The sequence below is a fragment of the Halichoeres trimaculatus genome, unplaced genomic scaffold, assembly GCF_033239565.1.
Source record: "Halichoeres trimaculatus isolate MK-OKI-2021-1 unplaced genomic scaffold, fHalTri1.1 fHalTri1_scaffold_19, whole genome shotgun sequence".
In the NCBI taxonomy this organism is placed as follows: domain Eukaryota; kingdom Metazoa; phylum Chordata; class Actinopteri; order Labriformes; family Labridae; genus Halichoeres; species Halichoeres trimaculatus.
Window position 1 is genome coordinate 2,871,540 of NW_027437197.1, and position 14,452 is coordinate 2,885,991.

Sequence of the window (14,452 nt, forward strand, 5' to 3'; positions counted from 1 at the left end):
TACAAAGCCAAAAAGTCTAATTTCTACACGTCCAAACCAAAGTGACACATGCCCTGAAGTTGCCCTTTCATGACGCTCTCTGTATGACATCCTTTAAACCAATCAAAAAGGGGAATAGCTATCTTTAACCAATCACAGCAAAGAGAAGGCGGGACCACTTGTCGTCATATCGCTGCCATACATGGTCAGGGGCTAACGAAGAGCAGCAGAAAGTTTAGAGCTCATGAAACTCTCAGGATGAATGGAACAGCTTATTCCAACTTTGACAATCAAGAACATGTCCTGAAATTAGGAGAGACGTTTGAGAAACGTCCTAAAAGTGCCTTCCACACAGTTCGATGTAAGTGGGCTTTTTAAATCACTGGATAACGGAGCTAACGGTTGTGAGCGACGTGATAGCATGCTAGTTAGCTTCGGAGCTAAATACCAGACGCAGCTGCTTCATGATTTAGGGAAGTAATTAAGCTCGACAGTTTTTAAGTCTATGTCTACTGTTGTCACGTTTTAACACGCTGACGGGTCTGCTCGTTTATTTTATTTCTTGTTGATGAAGTTTATTTTTCTGTCTAACAAACTCTGATTGCGACTGCTGTCAAAGTGTTAGCCCGTGTTAGCACTGCGTCAGACTGCACAACACCACCATCTAGCGGCTGGAGTAGAGAATTGCCTCATTTAAAGAAATATTTACAAATATAGCTTCATATAAATACTTTAAACCTGCCGAAATAATTATTATGTGTCTGTTTTTGTTCTTTATTTTTGCAGATGACTTCAAACCGGCATCCATTGACACAACATGTGAAGGAGAGCTTGAAGTGGGCAAAGGAGAGCAAGTCACGATTACATTACCCAATTTAGAGGTTGGTGTTTGATGCTGTTTAACACCCTAATATGAACTCCCTGCTAAGAAATGACACTTCAGATTATCTTTTTCTAGTTCATGCTTCTCTCACATGGGGAGAAGTAATTATGTGGTCTGTTTCTGGCATTTAAAAGGCAAAGGTAAATTTTCTGAGATCTTTTCTGTTCTCTTGTTGGCTTTTGTAGGGTTCAAATGCGCCTGTGACTGTGTTCAAGGGATCAAAGAGACCATACATGAAAGAATGCATCCTCATTGTAAACCACGACACAGGAGAGTACAGGCTGGAGAAACTCAACAGCAACATAGTCGTGAAGAAAACCAGGTAGGTTCAAAATATTTTTGTAATCCAGAGTATAGGAACACAGTGAAACCACAGGTAAAGAAATATGTTTTTTAGGTTTGTGTGAGGTCAGTAAGGCTGCAATAAATGTCTCTGATGTGTAAATGTCACTGGTGCTGCTGGGTAATGTGGTATAGTTGTATCCTCTCAGATATGTTAAAAGAAATGGTTTTCAGAATGCATTTAGCCAACATTCTGCTGTTATCTTCATTTCATATGAAATATTTCACGTCATTGTTGCACTGTGTGTGTGTTTCCAGAGCTGAGGGCAGCAGTAAGATCCATTCTCGCCTGGAGCAGCAGACTAGTCGCCTCAGCCAGCAGATGAAGGGCGGCAGCAGCAGCAGCAGTAGCAAGACCTCAGCTAGCTCAAAGAGCTCTCCTCCCAAAGAGAAAACCTCCCCTGCATCCCCCATGGACGACATCGAGAGAGGTAACAACATGAGAACTTCTCAACTAATGACTTTTATTCATTTTAAAATCTTAGCAACTTTGTTTTGAATGTTTACAACACATAAGTTTCTACAGCTGCTGTTTAGTATAGAGTAGAATAGAACAGAATAGAGCTTTATTGTCATTGTAACAAGTACAACAAAATTGAAGTCACAGCAGCAATCAAGAAAACCAAAGTAAGAAAGTGTATAGAAAGTGTAAAAAGCTCCATAAGAAAATAGATGGGTCCAGGACTGAGCTTCTTCAGCAGTCTGTTCAGTCTCTGTCTCCTGGATCCTGTCTGCTCACAGCAGGTGAAGCTCTTCCAATGTGGCGTTGGTGTCTGATGTTAGCTCTGTTAGCCATGTCTGAATAGCATGATACTACTCTGCCTTCTGGTATTCCCTCTGTTGCTGGGTTAGCACGGCTAGCTCGTCCATCTTATTGGAGATAGATCTTACGTTCCCAATAACGATGGATGGAAGGACAGGTCCATGTTGTCACTTCTTAGCTCACACCTGAGAACCAGCACATCGTCCTCACCTCCTTCTCCTCACCTTGTGGGGAAACATCCGGCCTAGCACCAGTTAGCATTGACATGCTACAGGCTGCTAACAGCTGATTTCACATGTAAAAGATGCAGCCATGGTTACATGTAGGATCTCCAGACAAACACAGGAGAAAAAGTAGTAGGCTGCAAAAGGCAGCCATAGCCAACAGGGCGGCGCCTCACATCATATCATGTCATACATATCTTCATCTTTGTATTCTCAGAGTTGATGGCAGAGGCTCGTGTCATGGAGCAGATGAGCAGCGGCGACAGCTCCTCAGACTCCAACAGCTCCTCATCCTCGAGCAGCGACGCCAGCTCCAGCAGCAGCGACTCAGAGGATGAGCAGACTCCTGCACCGGGGACCGTCACCATGGAGCACAGCATGCCGATCCTCACCACCACCACCAGCAGCAGCAGCATCAACAGCAGCCGCCACCAGGAGAGTGGAGGAGGACTCATGAACACACTCAGTGAGTAGACGTCGAAAAACCAAAAGATTTAAAGCCTCAGTTTTTGATTGATGTGTGTATTTAACCCACACTTCTGCCTTTCAGAGAACGACCTGCAGCTGAGTGAATCAGGCAGTGAAAGTGACTGAACAAGCAGAGGTGCGCCCCCCTGTGGACACTGTGAGAATGACCCGTGAGGAGTAAACAAACAGCCACAGACATATCAGTGCTTTGCTTCCTTCAATGTGAGACCGTCTTATCTCCATACCCATAATCCTCCCTGCAAATACATTCTTTACCTTTCTGCCGTCAAACTGTCTTATTTAACGATCTCACATTTACTCGGTAATGATCTTTTTTTTGTGTGAAGACTGGATGTTACAGAGACGTGGTGTAATAGTGCCAGTAAAAGTGACAAAGTGTGTAATGTTTATCTCACTGGACGTGTGGTTACACTGACCAAGCATATCAGAGCCAGAGTGGAAGGATCTTTTCTTTTAGTGTGGATGGATGTCAGAGAAGTTTATTCATCAAAAGAGAAACCAAAACTTCTTTAAGAAGACTTTGATTACTGGAACCTAACTTATTCTAAAGATACTTAAATTATATTTAAATTATTAGTCCACAGTGGAAACAAAAGCTGATGTGCTGTCTCTTTGAAATGTAAAACAGTAAGTCAGAGACGGACTCAGCAGCTCATCTGTGGATGTTTCTTACAATCTGAAGCTCTCGTCAGCTGCTCAATGCTTCCTGTGAGCTGTTTCACTTTGAGCAGCTGACTCTGTGACTGAAAAAGCATTGATAGAAGCAGGTTTTTGACTTTGTCTGACCTTGTTTTCATTAAATATTAAATTTGCTTAAAGAATCTAAAAAGTCTTAAACTTTGCTGAATCAGAAAATCAGTGGTTTCTGCACACGGCCTTCTTGTGTCGACATATTCTGGGTTACGCTTTGTAGCTTTAAACCTGCAGTACTTGAATCATTATTTATGTTTCCACCAACAGTAAATTGTGTAATTTATTTGATATCCTTAAAAAACAGGAGCCAAATCCTTCGATGCATTTCTTTAATGTGAGTCTCTGACTTTTCGTGCCTTCAGGCTCTCTGCTTGTTAAGACATTTATCTCTGCTGAGCTTCCAGAGGAAACAGGAAGCTGCTGTTTATGTTCCAGCCTGTCTTTGGCGACAGGGCTGACTGATTCAGTGAGAATGAGATGAAAATATCTTTGAATTCAGAAACGTACTCATATTTTTTTCAGTCTTAAGACGAACGTCAGCCTCGGAGAATCATTTGTAAACTCTTTGCGAGTAGTTTCTATGTAGAAAATAAAGATTTTAATACTATTTTCTGCTACTGGATTCTTTGTTTTCTTGTTGTTGTTTTGGAATTTGTGATTCAGACATATTCAGAGTTATTCTGCATTTTTTTTCGCTGTAAAGTTTTACAGCTTCCACGAAGAGACCGGTTCCTGGAAATGTAAACACAAATGCAAAATTATCATTTATTGATCGCAGGAGTGAGATAAAGATGAAATCCTTGTTTTCCTTGAATTTGGATGTCAGGGTCATATTTCTGCAACCCTTTGAGATGTTTATGCTTGTGTTTCCACTATTTACAATGCGTTTTTCATCCACTATTGTCCAAAAATAAGCAAAAATATGGATTTAGCTTTATATAAAACCATGCAAACAGAAAGTTAAGTATCTGAGACTTTTGTTGTGTTTGATTTTCTCTGGTTTTGGATCAGTGTTTTAGGACTCGAAGGCTCAAAACAGTTAATAAACGCATAAACTTGGCAGATAAAACTAAATCAGCCACCTGCTGTGTGATGTTTGGATGTTTTATTATTTAACAAACACTCTTTAGCAGTATTTACTCTCCCTGCATGCTTAGGGTCCAGGGTTGGACTTGTGAAGCTCTGAATTTCGTGCCAAGTGTCCCAAAAGTTGGTAAAAATATTCAAAGTCAAACGCCTGACAGAACAAGATAAGATAGACCTACCAGACCATGCGCGTCACAAACCGGTTTTCCGGGTCTGGGACTGTTTGTATGTGTTAAAGCTGCTGCTTCGTGAGTGTACGACTCTTTTTTCCCCTTTGAGGAAATTTATGGGAGTAACAAAGTCCAGAGCAGCGCTCAGAGGTTGGGATATCCGTGTCTATAAATACGCGGAGCGCTGCAGACCTTGTTATCAGCCTTCGTTCCGCAGAGACGCACACCGGGGGCTGCAGGGCTCAAACAGGAACCAGACCGGCTCAGCTCAGGGGGGGCAACATGCTCAGAAAATGTCTCATCAACATCAGCCTGAGGAGGAACCGTCAGCGGTACCGCGGGGTCCAGAGAGCCGCGGGGAGTTACGGGGACGTACGCAGCCGGGACGCATCCTCCGCCACCGTGATGGGGGACAACGTCAAGCTGAAGACCATGGAGGATTTAGGCGGGCCGAGTTTCTTGACCACCTTGAACTGGCTCTTCATTAAGGGGTACTTCAAAACGACGCAGCAGATGCAGGTGAGCGGGGTTGGTAATGTGCTGCTGGATGCGTGTGCGTGTGTTTGACCGGCAGTGCACTCAGTGTTTATCTGTAACCCAGATTCCTGCACCGACTCTCAGTCTCTCCATAGCATAACCCAGACTCCATTCTTTGTTTAATGCATCTGAAATAGATTAAATGAGCCAAACACAACGTAGATCAGCTGAGTTTGTTCTCCTGACAGCAGCTCACATTTATCCAAGCCTCCTCTGGTCTCTGATAACATTTGGTTTTCTGTGCAGAGGGGTTTGTAGTAGAAAGTAGTTCTCTTGGACTTGGACTTGACCCAAGTGGGTCACAGGGGAGGTATGGTGTGTTATAAACAAAGACTGTATTGTCACACATGGGAAGTGACAGCCTGCACACTTCCTGCATGCTGTGGGCTTGTTGAGCTTATTTGTGATGTTTTAAAGTTTTGAAGTTTTGGGGTGAAAGGAAAAAAATATCATTGCTCTGAGATTTGTTCCAACTTTTTGACCCTCTCAGTTTCTCTCAAACCACTTTTGTTTCACTCGTACCCCTTGGAAACACTCTCTCACACACACAGCATTCCTTGCTGCAGTGTGCTGTCAGTTCTTGTTTTGTCTGGTTTTATGCACACTTGTGGTTGCATTCTGCACGCTGTGTGCTATCTGTCACTGTGTTGTGTTTATCTTCATTGAATAAGAAAAAAAAGTAGATTTTCTAAATATTTTTGTAGTTCAGTTTGTCTTTTGTAGTTTTTTGGGGGTCCTTGTTTTGATTTTTGTTCACTTCCTGTTTTGCTCTATCTCTTCTCTTTTGTTTCTTGATGGAGTTTCTATCTCTTAAACATCACTCTGAGTATATTTGAAGTTCATTTTTTCTTTTTCAACTTTTTCCAAGTCTTTTTTAAATTCTGCTTCCGCTCTGTTTGTAGTTTTGTCACTGTTTTTTCCCTTTTGTTATTTCCTTGTCCTGTGCAGTCACTTATGCCTTTTTTAAATATATTTGTAGATTGTGTCCCCCTATATCAAGGGTCTTTAACCTGCGGCTCTGGAGCCTCTTGACCCCTTTGCAGTGGCTTCTTGTAGCTTTATAGAAATATTATTGAAATAAAGAATTTTTATTTTTCTGACAGGGGGTATTGATGGTTACAGCAGTGACACACAAAAAAGTCAAGGGTTAAGATTTTGTCAAACTAAATATGCAACACCTTTTGCAATGAAGTTTTCAATTTTTTTTTTCAATTTTTTTTAATTTGTGCAATTTTTTATTTTCTTTTTTTTATTTCTATATATTTTTTGCGAATTATTTAAATTCTTTAAAAAAAAAATTCTTTAAAAATAGCAAATTTTAAAATATTTTTTTAAATATTAGCAACTATATAAAATTTTGTTAAATTTATGAAATCTGAAAATTTGTTTTTTTTTTCCAAATTTTTGCACATTTTTTAAGTTTCATTTTTTGGACAAGATTTTGCAAAATTTTGAAATTTCATTTTTTTTAAATTGTAACATATTACAATTTTTTCTGTTTTTAAAAAAAATATTTTTAAAATCTAATAAAATAGAAAAATAAGATGTACATTTTACAAACACAAAAAAAAATTAGTTTTAGGTAATTATTAACTAGATTTTTTACTATGTAAAAAATAATTTACACCTTTTTGTCTTAATTGTGAAGATAAAGTTGATTTTGTGGCTCCAGATGACTTAAATCACGGTAAGCTGAGGCTAAATGGCTCACAGTAAAGGTTGCAGACCCCTGCACTTTATCAAAATATCTTAGGGACACATGTCTGTTTGTAGCTGATGGCTGTTGTTTGACATCTCTTAGTTGTTTTGTGCCTTTCTTAGTGTTGTTTCCAATTTTTCCCCCGAAAAAACACAATTGCAGAGTCACATTGAGAGGTGAATTGTTGTATTGGCCCTTTAACTCTTTGAAACCTAGTCTTTAGGTAATCCATGCATGGCTTTATGTTCAGTTTCTTTAATACTCTCTTTTGTTATGTAACACCGATGCTTCTCCTTGAATGCATCTTAAAGAGGGGGTGTTCTGCTTTCACATATTGTAAACATTGATGTAAAGTATCAGACCTGGATGTTCAGACTGAGCGTGTGCAGATTTTCAAACCTCTACATGTTCATATGTTGTAGGAATCCCTGAATCAGTCTGTGAACTCATCCTCTGATATCTGATTTCTGTTTCACTCTCTGTTTTCAGATCGAGCACAAGAAGATCTACGGACCCATGTGGAAGTCAAAGTACGGTCCGATTGTTCTGGTGAACGTGGCCACGGCTGACCTGATAGAGCAGGTTTTGAGGCAGGAGGGCCGGCACCCGATCCGCACAGACATGCCCCACTGGAGGACTTACAGAGAGCTCAGGAACCAGGCCCACGGACCCCTCACAGAGTAGGAAGACACTGTTATTGTATTAAGCCTGAGCCTGATTAAGACTTTAAAGCTGTGGTTGAAGAGCTGTTCCACTCTGTGCTGACATTAAACATCCTGATCTCACTCTGACAGCTCAACCGATGCCTTCAATCCGCTCCTTTTTTTACAGAATGGGTGCAAAGTGGCAGCGCATTCGCAGCATCCTGAACCCTCGGATGCTGAAGCCCAAACACGTCTCGTCCTACGCCAACACCATCAACCAGGTGGTGACAGACTTCATCGAGAGAGTGGCCTGGCTGAGGGAGACCAGCGGGCAGGGAGTCATGGTCCACGACCTGACTGGGGAGCTCTACAAATTTGCTTTTGAAGGTCAGCAGACGACAAACAAATGAAACAACGCCTCTTTTTTTTAGATACCGAAAAACACCCTTTTCAGTTAGAGAGAGGTTACTGGAGGACAAATGCACGTCAGTCAGTCAGTTAGTCAGTTAGTCAGTCAGTTAGTCAGTCAGTCAGTCAGTCAGTCACTTAGTCAGTCACTCACTCAGTCAGTCAGTCACTCAGTCACAAGTTTTTTTGACTGCTTCCTTCTGGCTTCCTCATGTTTTATCTTTAGTAGAAAATGCCTTACCAGATTTACCATAAGCCAGAAAAAAATGTCAAATTTCAAGATCTAAAAAGAAAAAAACATGTTGGAAATGCTAGAAAAGTTAACTTCTTATTGCAGATATTTTTACTTCTTTAAAATCAATTAATCATTTTAGTCTTTTCACATCTTCAAGTAAAACATTTCCTGTGTCAGGTGAATGTGGCTCTTACTAAGCCTAATACAACATATTTTTTTTACTAAAATAAGACATAAATACACGCTTAGATTTCATTTTTTTGTGGTGCATGTTTGACAGAATCTGCACTTGTTGATAATTTTGCACAAGTATCACTAAAACATGCTCCAAACACTGTGTACACATTTTTCCTAGGCTCACTTGGATTAAAGTCAGTCATGAGCTGCAAAATCTACTTTATTGTCACAATAAAGAAAACAACATAGTGGATTAAATTCTCTACATTGTTAAACCTAGTGAATAACTTATGATCTATATGAGTTGAGATATATATTTTTTAATTTATAAAATTTAATGTGATGTGTAAGTTTTTTATATAATTAATAAAATTGCAAATATTAACAAAAAGACATTCAAAAAAATGCTACAATAAAAAAAGGAAATTTCAAGAAGTTGCAAAAATTTCAACAATTGGCAAAAAATTAAAAAAATTTCAAAATTTGGCGAAAGATTCAAAAAGATTTCAAAAATTGGCAAAAAATTCAAAAAATTTCAAAAATTGGCAAAAAAAAGTCCAAAATTGGCAAAAAAATTAAAAATTGGTAGAAAAATAAAAAATGATCAAAAATTGGCAAAAAAATTCAAAAAGTTTCAAAAATTGGCAAAACTAAAAAAAATCTCAAAAAATGGCAAAAAATTCAAAAAGTTTCAGATATTCAAAATAATAATTAGAAATTTTAAAAAATCTCATAAATTGGCAAAAAAATCAAAAAAAATAAATATTGGCAAAAAAATCAAAAATACATAAATTTGTAAAAAAAAAAATCAAAAATTGGCAAAAAACAAAAACAAAAAAAATCATAAATTGGCACAAAAAAATTCAAAACAATCTCAAAAATTGGGAAAAAATTCAAAAAGGTAAAATATAGGCCAAAAAAAAAATCTTGAACAATTATGAAATTTTTAAATGTTTCAAATATTTGAAAAATAAATAAATTTCTTTTTTTTCTTGTTTTTTGTTTGTTCCTTGTTTTGCCACTGCAAAGGAGTCAAAGAGCTGCAGGTTGAAGACCTTGGTTTAGCATCATGGTTAATTTTGTAACTATTGGGCTCTGTTGTGGCCTAGCAGTTAGCTTGTGCAGCCCTGTTTCCTGCTCTGTCCACTGTTTTGTCTTCACAAAAATCCTGAAAATAACTTTGAAGAAGAAAAATCTGCAAGTGCAGGGTCCAAAGAACTAAGAATGAAGGGCAGCAAACATGAGACTGACATGTTCACTCTAAGATAATGAGGATAAGAGCCTCGGCTGATGATAGAGGAAACGTTATCAGGCCTGATTCAAGCGTCCTTGACTCTTTCACCGCTTCACACATCAGCTCCTGGAAATAACTCCCTTCAGTGAGTTTGTGCCGGGAAATCAGAGGAGCTTTTCCACCGCTCACTGGGGCTTTTTTTGTGAATTTCACAGGAAAACTTTCAGCTCTTTCCCGACTTTAAAAACCAGTTAGTTCCTCAGAATTAATTCAGGGTGTCGACAGACGTTGACTGGCCTTGAAAGCTGATTAGATAACGTGAGTCCCTTATCACAAAGTCAGCGTCTCCTGACTGTTTCCTCCTGCAGGGATCTGCTCGGTGCTGTTCGAGAGCCGAATGGGCTGCATGAACCAGGAGGTGCCGGAGGAAACCCAGAAGTTCATCTTCAACGTGGGAGAAATGTTCAGGCTCTCCCCGATCCTGGTCCTCTTCCCCAAGTCCACCTGGCCCTACCTGCCGTACTGGAAGAAGTTTGTGGTCAGCTGGGATTATCTCTTCAAAGTCGGTGAGTGGCGCTGACAGCTCTGCGTGTTTGCTGACCCTAAAGGTCACTGGAGTTCAGGCTTCGTGGCTGCTTCTCTCTGTCGTAATCACATGATTTAAAGTCGTCAAAGGTCAAAGTCCACATCACGGGTCCTACTGCCCTGATTCCAGCTTATCACCAAGAGGAGATTAAAAAAGGATGTTGTGTTGTGTCAACAGCTGAGGAGCTGGTGCAAAAGAAAATGAAGGAGATCGAGGAGAAGGTGGACCTGGACCAGAACGTGGAGGGGGCGTACCTCACACACCTGCTGCTCAGCGATAAGATGACGGTCACAGAGATCCTGGGGAGCATCACCGAGCTCCTGCTGGCAGGAGTCGACACCGTACGTACAGCCTGAGCCTTTAGCATCAACAGCTAGCAGGTCCAGCTACGCTAAAGCTCTGTTTGTTCCCAGACCTCCAACACCATCTCCTGGTGTCTGTACCACCTGGCCAAGGAGCCGGAGATCCAGGAGAAGCTCTACCAGGAGGTTATCAGCGTCTGTCCAGGAGAGAAGGTGCCAATGAGCGACGACATCTCACACATGCCGTACCTGAAGGCCATCATCAGAGAGACGCTGCGGTAAACAGAGCCTCTGAAGTGACCTCAGCTCAGGAAACAGGACTCTGTGACGCTCTGACTCCTCTCTGTGCTCTCCAGGCTCTACCCAGTCGTTCCAGGAAACGCCAGGATCACGGCTGAAAATGAAGTAGTGGTTGGAGATCACGTCTTCCCCAAAGAGGTGAGATGAAAACAACTGCGTCACTGTCTCCTTCACTGTTTCATTCAGTGAGGAATAACAGCTTTTTTATCCTCCCTCAGACGCTCTTCCACCTCTGCCACTACGCCGCCTCCTACGATGAGAACATTTTCCCGGACGCTCACACCTTCCTGCCGGAGCGCTGGCTTAGAGGCGCCGAGGAGAAGTTCAAGCAGCACCCGTTTGGGTCGGTGCCTTTTGGTTTCGGGATCCGGGCGTGTCTCGGTCGACGGTTGGCTGAGCTGGAGATGTATCTCCTGCTCTCCAGGGTAAGAGCGTCTCCTTCCTGCTTTCCCCAGAATGAAACTGACTCATAACAAGAACAGGTCTTTCCAAAACCACAAACAAATCGTTCCATTACCAAAAGGTCAGGACCGTGCCACAGGGATTTCCTCTCAGTCAGGCTGATCGTGAGGCCTGGCTGCAGTTTGTCCCAAAGGTACTGGACTGAATCGAGGTCAGGGATCCGTCCACAGAGCCAAGCTGGAAACGTTTCTTTACTGGCTTCGCCTTGAGGAGGAGAGCATTGTTGAGCTGAAACTCTCTTTCCTTTGCCACAAAGTTGGAAGCTCTGTCATCCAAGAATTTGTCAGCAAATTTAAAAGACTAATTTGATCCAAATCTCTTTCTCCTGAGGCCTGAGCCAAACCAGCATCCTGAGGAAACTTCTGTGGGTTTTTGACCTCTCTCAAATCACACGGATGTTAAACACAGGTCAACCTGCATCAACTTAAGTTTCTCCAAACACTTCAAAGTGTTTTTTTCATTGTCTATACCAGGGGTCTGCAACCTTTACTTTCATAGGAGCCAAATTTCCTCAGCTCACCTGGATTAAAGTCATTTAGGAGACACAAAATCTACTCTGTCTTTACTATAAAGAGAAAAAACACAAAATTCTTTACATAGTAAAAATCTAGTGAATAACTAATTAAATAAATTAATAAAATTGTGTATGTGATGTCTTATTTTTTTTAGATTTTCAAAAAAACTGAAAATATTTAAAAAAAAATTAAAAACTGAATAAATTTGAAAAAAAAATTTAGAAATTTCAAAGATGGCCATTTTTCTAAATTTCAAACATTTGCTGAGAAATTCAATCTTTTTGTAATTTAAAAAATTACAAAAATTAAAAAAATAATAATTTTAAAATTTTGCAAAATTTGCAAAAAAGTAAAAAATAAAATAAAATTTTAAAAATCGGCAAAAATTCCACAAAATTGTTGAAATTCTAAAAATGCAGAAAAATAAAAAAAGGAAAGTCAAAATGTACAAAAATTGTTTTTTTTCCTAATTCAAATTTTTCAAAATTTAAAAAAACATTAAAATTAAATGTTAAAAATGTGCAAAAAATCCACAAAATTGTTGAAATCCTAAAAATGTGGAAAAATTAAAAAAGGAAAGTCAAAAATGTACAAAAATTGTTTTTTTTTTTCTCAATTCAAAATTTTGCAAAATTTCAAATCAAATTTAAATTTGATAAATGAAAAAAACAAAGAATTTAGAAATTTGCAAAATAAATAAATAAATAAATAATTTTTTACATTTTTAAATTTTGGAATTAAAAAAAAAAATGCCTGGATGGTTTGGTCTCTTACCTCCATAAATCAAATAAATATTCATTTAGATTTTTTTTTCTCTGGGACTTTTTTGTCTGACATTAAAAAACAGATGAAATCCATTGGAAGGCTAGTCCTTTTTCACAGCACTGTGTTTCATCAGCTGTGAAAATGATTCCTGTACCTGTTTGAGTTCCTGATTGGACTCAGGGGTTTTGGCATCAGATCAGGGTCAGGCTGGAACCAGACGTTCCGATCAGGTTCAGCTTGGCAGCGTGAGTTGTGCTCATCAGTCGATATTTTATTGATAGAACTAAACACAGATCTTAGATTGTGCAAGAGGCAAATAAAACTTCATGATCCTGCAGGAGAGGAGCATGAATCAGCAGCTTCAGTTTCCTCTCACTTCCCTAAACTTTAAAAGTCGTAGTTTTGGCTCCTGCAGCCTGCAAACATTCATGGATCGACCACAAATGAGACTTTTCTCTCCGTCCCACTTCCAAGAAATCCGTTACTCTTTAGCCACATTCAGAGAGCCGCTCTGACCTGAAGTAACCGCCCAGCCAGAGCACAAAGGCTGCTCCACTTTTGTTAGTCTTGGCAGTGAGAGCCAAACAAACCTCCAAGCATTCGCCCAGACACAGTCATAACTCCGTCAGCTTACGAAACAGCGGGCAATTATCAACCTAAATATTGACTGTCTGCCCTCTTCATGCTGAAAAATAAATACAAATCTACTCATTTCTTTCTGTCTCAACAAATACTCTCCTTTTTCTCTTCTGCAGTTGATAAAAACCTACGAGGTGAAGCCGGATCCTACAGGAGCTGAAGTCAAACCCATCACCAGGACGCTGCTCTGTCCAGAGACACTGATCAACCTGCAGTTTCTGGACCGGAGGAGCTGAGAGTGTCGCGGTGAGCCTGGCGGTGAGCCCGGCGGTGAGCTGTTTTAGTATTCACACTGTGGCGTTCGCCTGTTACCAAGCACCTCTTTATGCAGCGTTCACACCATGAGGACGGAGAGGAATGCTGCGGAGCTGCAGCGGACAATGCAGAGTGCAGATGTGGAGCTTGTACAGAAAAGATGTTGTTTTGTTTTTATGGAGCTTTGAATCTCATTTATCATCGTTTCCAGGGCTCAGATAAATCAGTTAAACACAGACAGGATGTTCCCTCCATAAAATTATAAAGTTAAAGGCTGAGTAATGAAGATTTTATTGTTTTAAAGCTGCGGCTGATGGCCCCACAAAGCTGCTCAGAAGAAGTCTGAATGTAAATACCAAAAATTAAGAAGTGGTTTATTTAATTTAAGAGCTCTTTGTTATTTCTGAGTCACTTCTCTTTCACTGTACATAAAAAAACCTGTCTTTAATTGTTGTGTTAAAGAAAGTAAAACTGTTTTAAAGTAGCAGGATTTAAACTTTTACAGTCCTGAGTTGGTCATATGTGTCGATAAGTATTTCACAAAAGTTGTCGGTGAGTTTAAACGGACTGAAACATCAGCTTCTCAAACTGCACACCCTCTTTTAAAGATTAGAGTCCTCACTGAATGTGTTTTATTTCGTGTATTTCTCCTGATTTTGTGAAATAAAGGCGGAAGTACATGACATATTTGTCTCTATTTGTCCTTTGCCTGCTCAGTTTCATGTGACTAGCTGTCCTTTGTCGCCACCTAGTGGTCGAAGATCATATTACAGTTGATTACTCGTTTTTAAAGTTGTATATCAGGAATATCATCAAAATCTTGTCATTTTAAAGCTGAGATAATCTGATAAATAATTTTCAGTGAGTAAACTTGTTTATTTTTCAGCTTCATCCTCAAAATTCTCAAAGTGTTTTTTTAATCCTGTTTGATTTCCTGTTTCTCTCTGGGTGAATCAAGTATTTCTCTGAAGCTACAAGCTCTCCAGGTGTCGCAATGAAAGTAAAACTTGTTAAATTTAAGCAAAAGGGTAAACATCACTGTACAACAGTGTTAGAGTAAATACA

General features: G+C 39.7%; 2 protein-coding genes across 2 annotated transcripts; both read left to right on the forward strand.

Moving 5' to 3' along the window:
• Positions 1–141: 141 nt before the first annotated feature.
• Positions 142–3,119, forward strand: eaf2 (ELL associated factor 2). The gene is made up of 6 exons (XM_074694287.1): positions 142–340; positions 766–860; positions 1,048–1,184; positions 1,463–1,635; positions 2,409–2,657; positions 2,742–3,119. The coding sequence occupies exons 1-6, from the start codon at positions 238–240 to the stop codon at positions 2,783–2,785; spliced, it is 801 nt and encodes a 266-aa protein (XP_074550388.1). The 5' UTR covers positions 142–237; the 3' UTR covers positions 2,786–3,119.
• A 1,604-nt stretch (positions 3,120–4,723) lies between these two features.
• Positions 4,724–14,029, forward strand: cyp27a3 (cytochrome P450 family 27 subfamily A member 3). Its single transcript, XM_074694286.1, has 9 exons — positions 4,724–5,148; positions 7,355–7,545; positions 7,697–7,896; positions 9,932–10,129; positions 10,327–10,490; positions 10,563–10,729; positions 10,808–10,889; positions 10,970–11,176; positions 13,249–14,029. The coding sequence occupies exons 1-9, from the start codon at positions 4,912–4,914 to the stop codon at positions 13,366–13,368; spliced, it is 1,566 nt and encodes a 521-aa protein (XP_074550387.1). The 5' UTR covers positions 4,724–4,911; the 3' UTR covers positions 13,369–14,029.
• The last annotated feature ends 423 nt before the right edge of the window (positions 14,030–14,452 follow it).

What these genes read in the sequence shown, in the direction of transcription:
- cyp27a3 (XM_074694286.1), top strand. Translation starts at nt 4,912, where the DNA reads ATGCTCAGAAAATGTCTCATCAACATCAGCCTGAGGAGGAACCGTCAG. An exon ending in CTACAAATTTGCTTTTGAAG is followed by an intron (nt 7,897 to 9,931) that starts GTCAGCAGACGA and finishes TTCCTCCTGCAG; the next exon opens with GGATCTGCTCGGTGCTGTTC. An exon ending in ATCATCAGAGAGACGCTGCG is followed by an intron (nt 10,730 to 10,807) that starts GTAAACAGAGCC and finishes TGTGCTCTCCAG; the next exon opens with GCTCTACCCAGTCGTTCCAG.
- eaf2 (XM_074694287.1), top strand. Translation starts at nt 238, where the DNA reads ATGAATGGAACAGCTTATTCCAACTTTGACAATCAAGAACATGTCCTG. An exon ending in ATAGTCGTGAAGAAAACCAG is followed by an intron (nt 1,185 to 1,462) that starts GTAGGTTCAAAA and finishes GTGTGTTTCCAG; the next exon opens with AGCTGAGGGCAGCAGTAAGA. An exon ending in AGGACTCATGAACACACTCA is followed by an intron (nt 2,658 to 2,741) that starts GTGAGTAGACGT and finishes TCTGCCTTTCAG; the next exon opens with AGAACGACCTGCAGCTGAGT.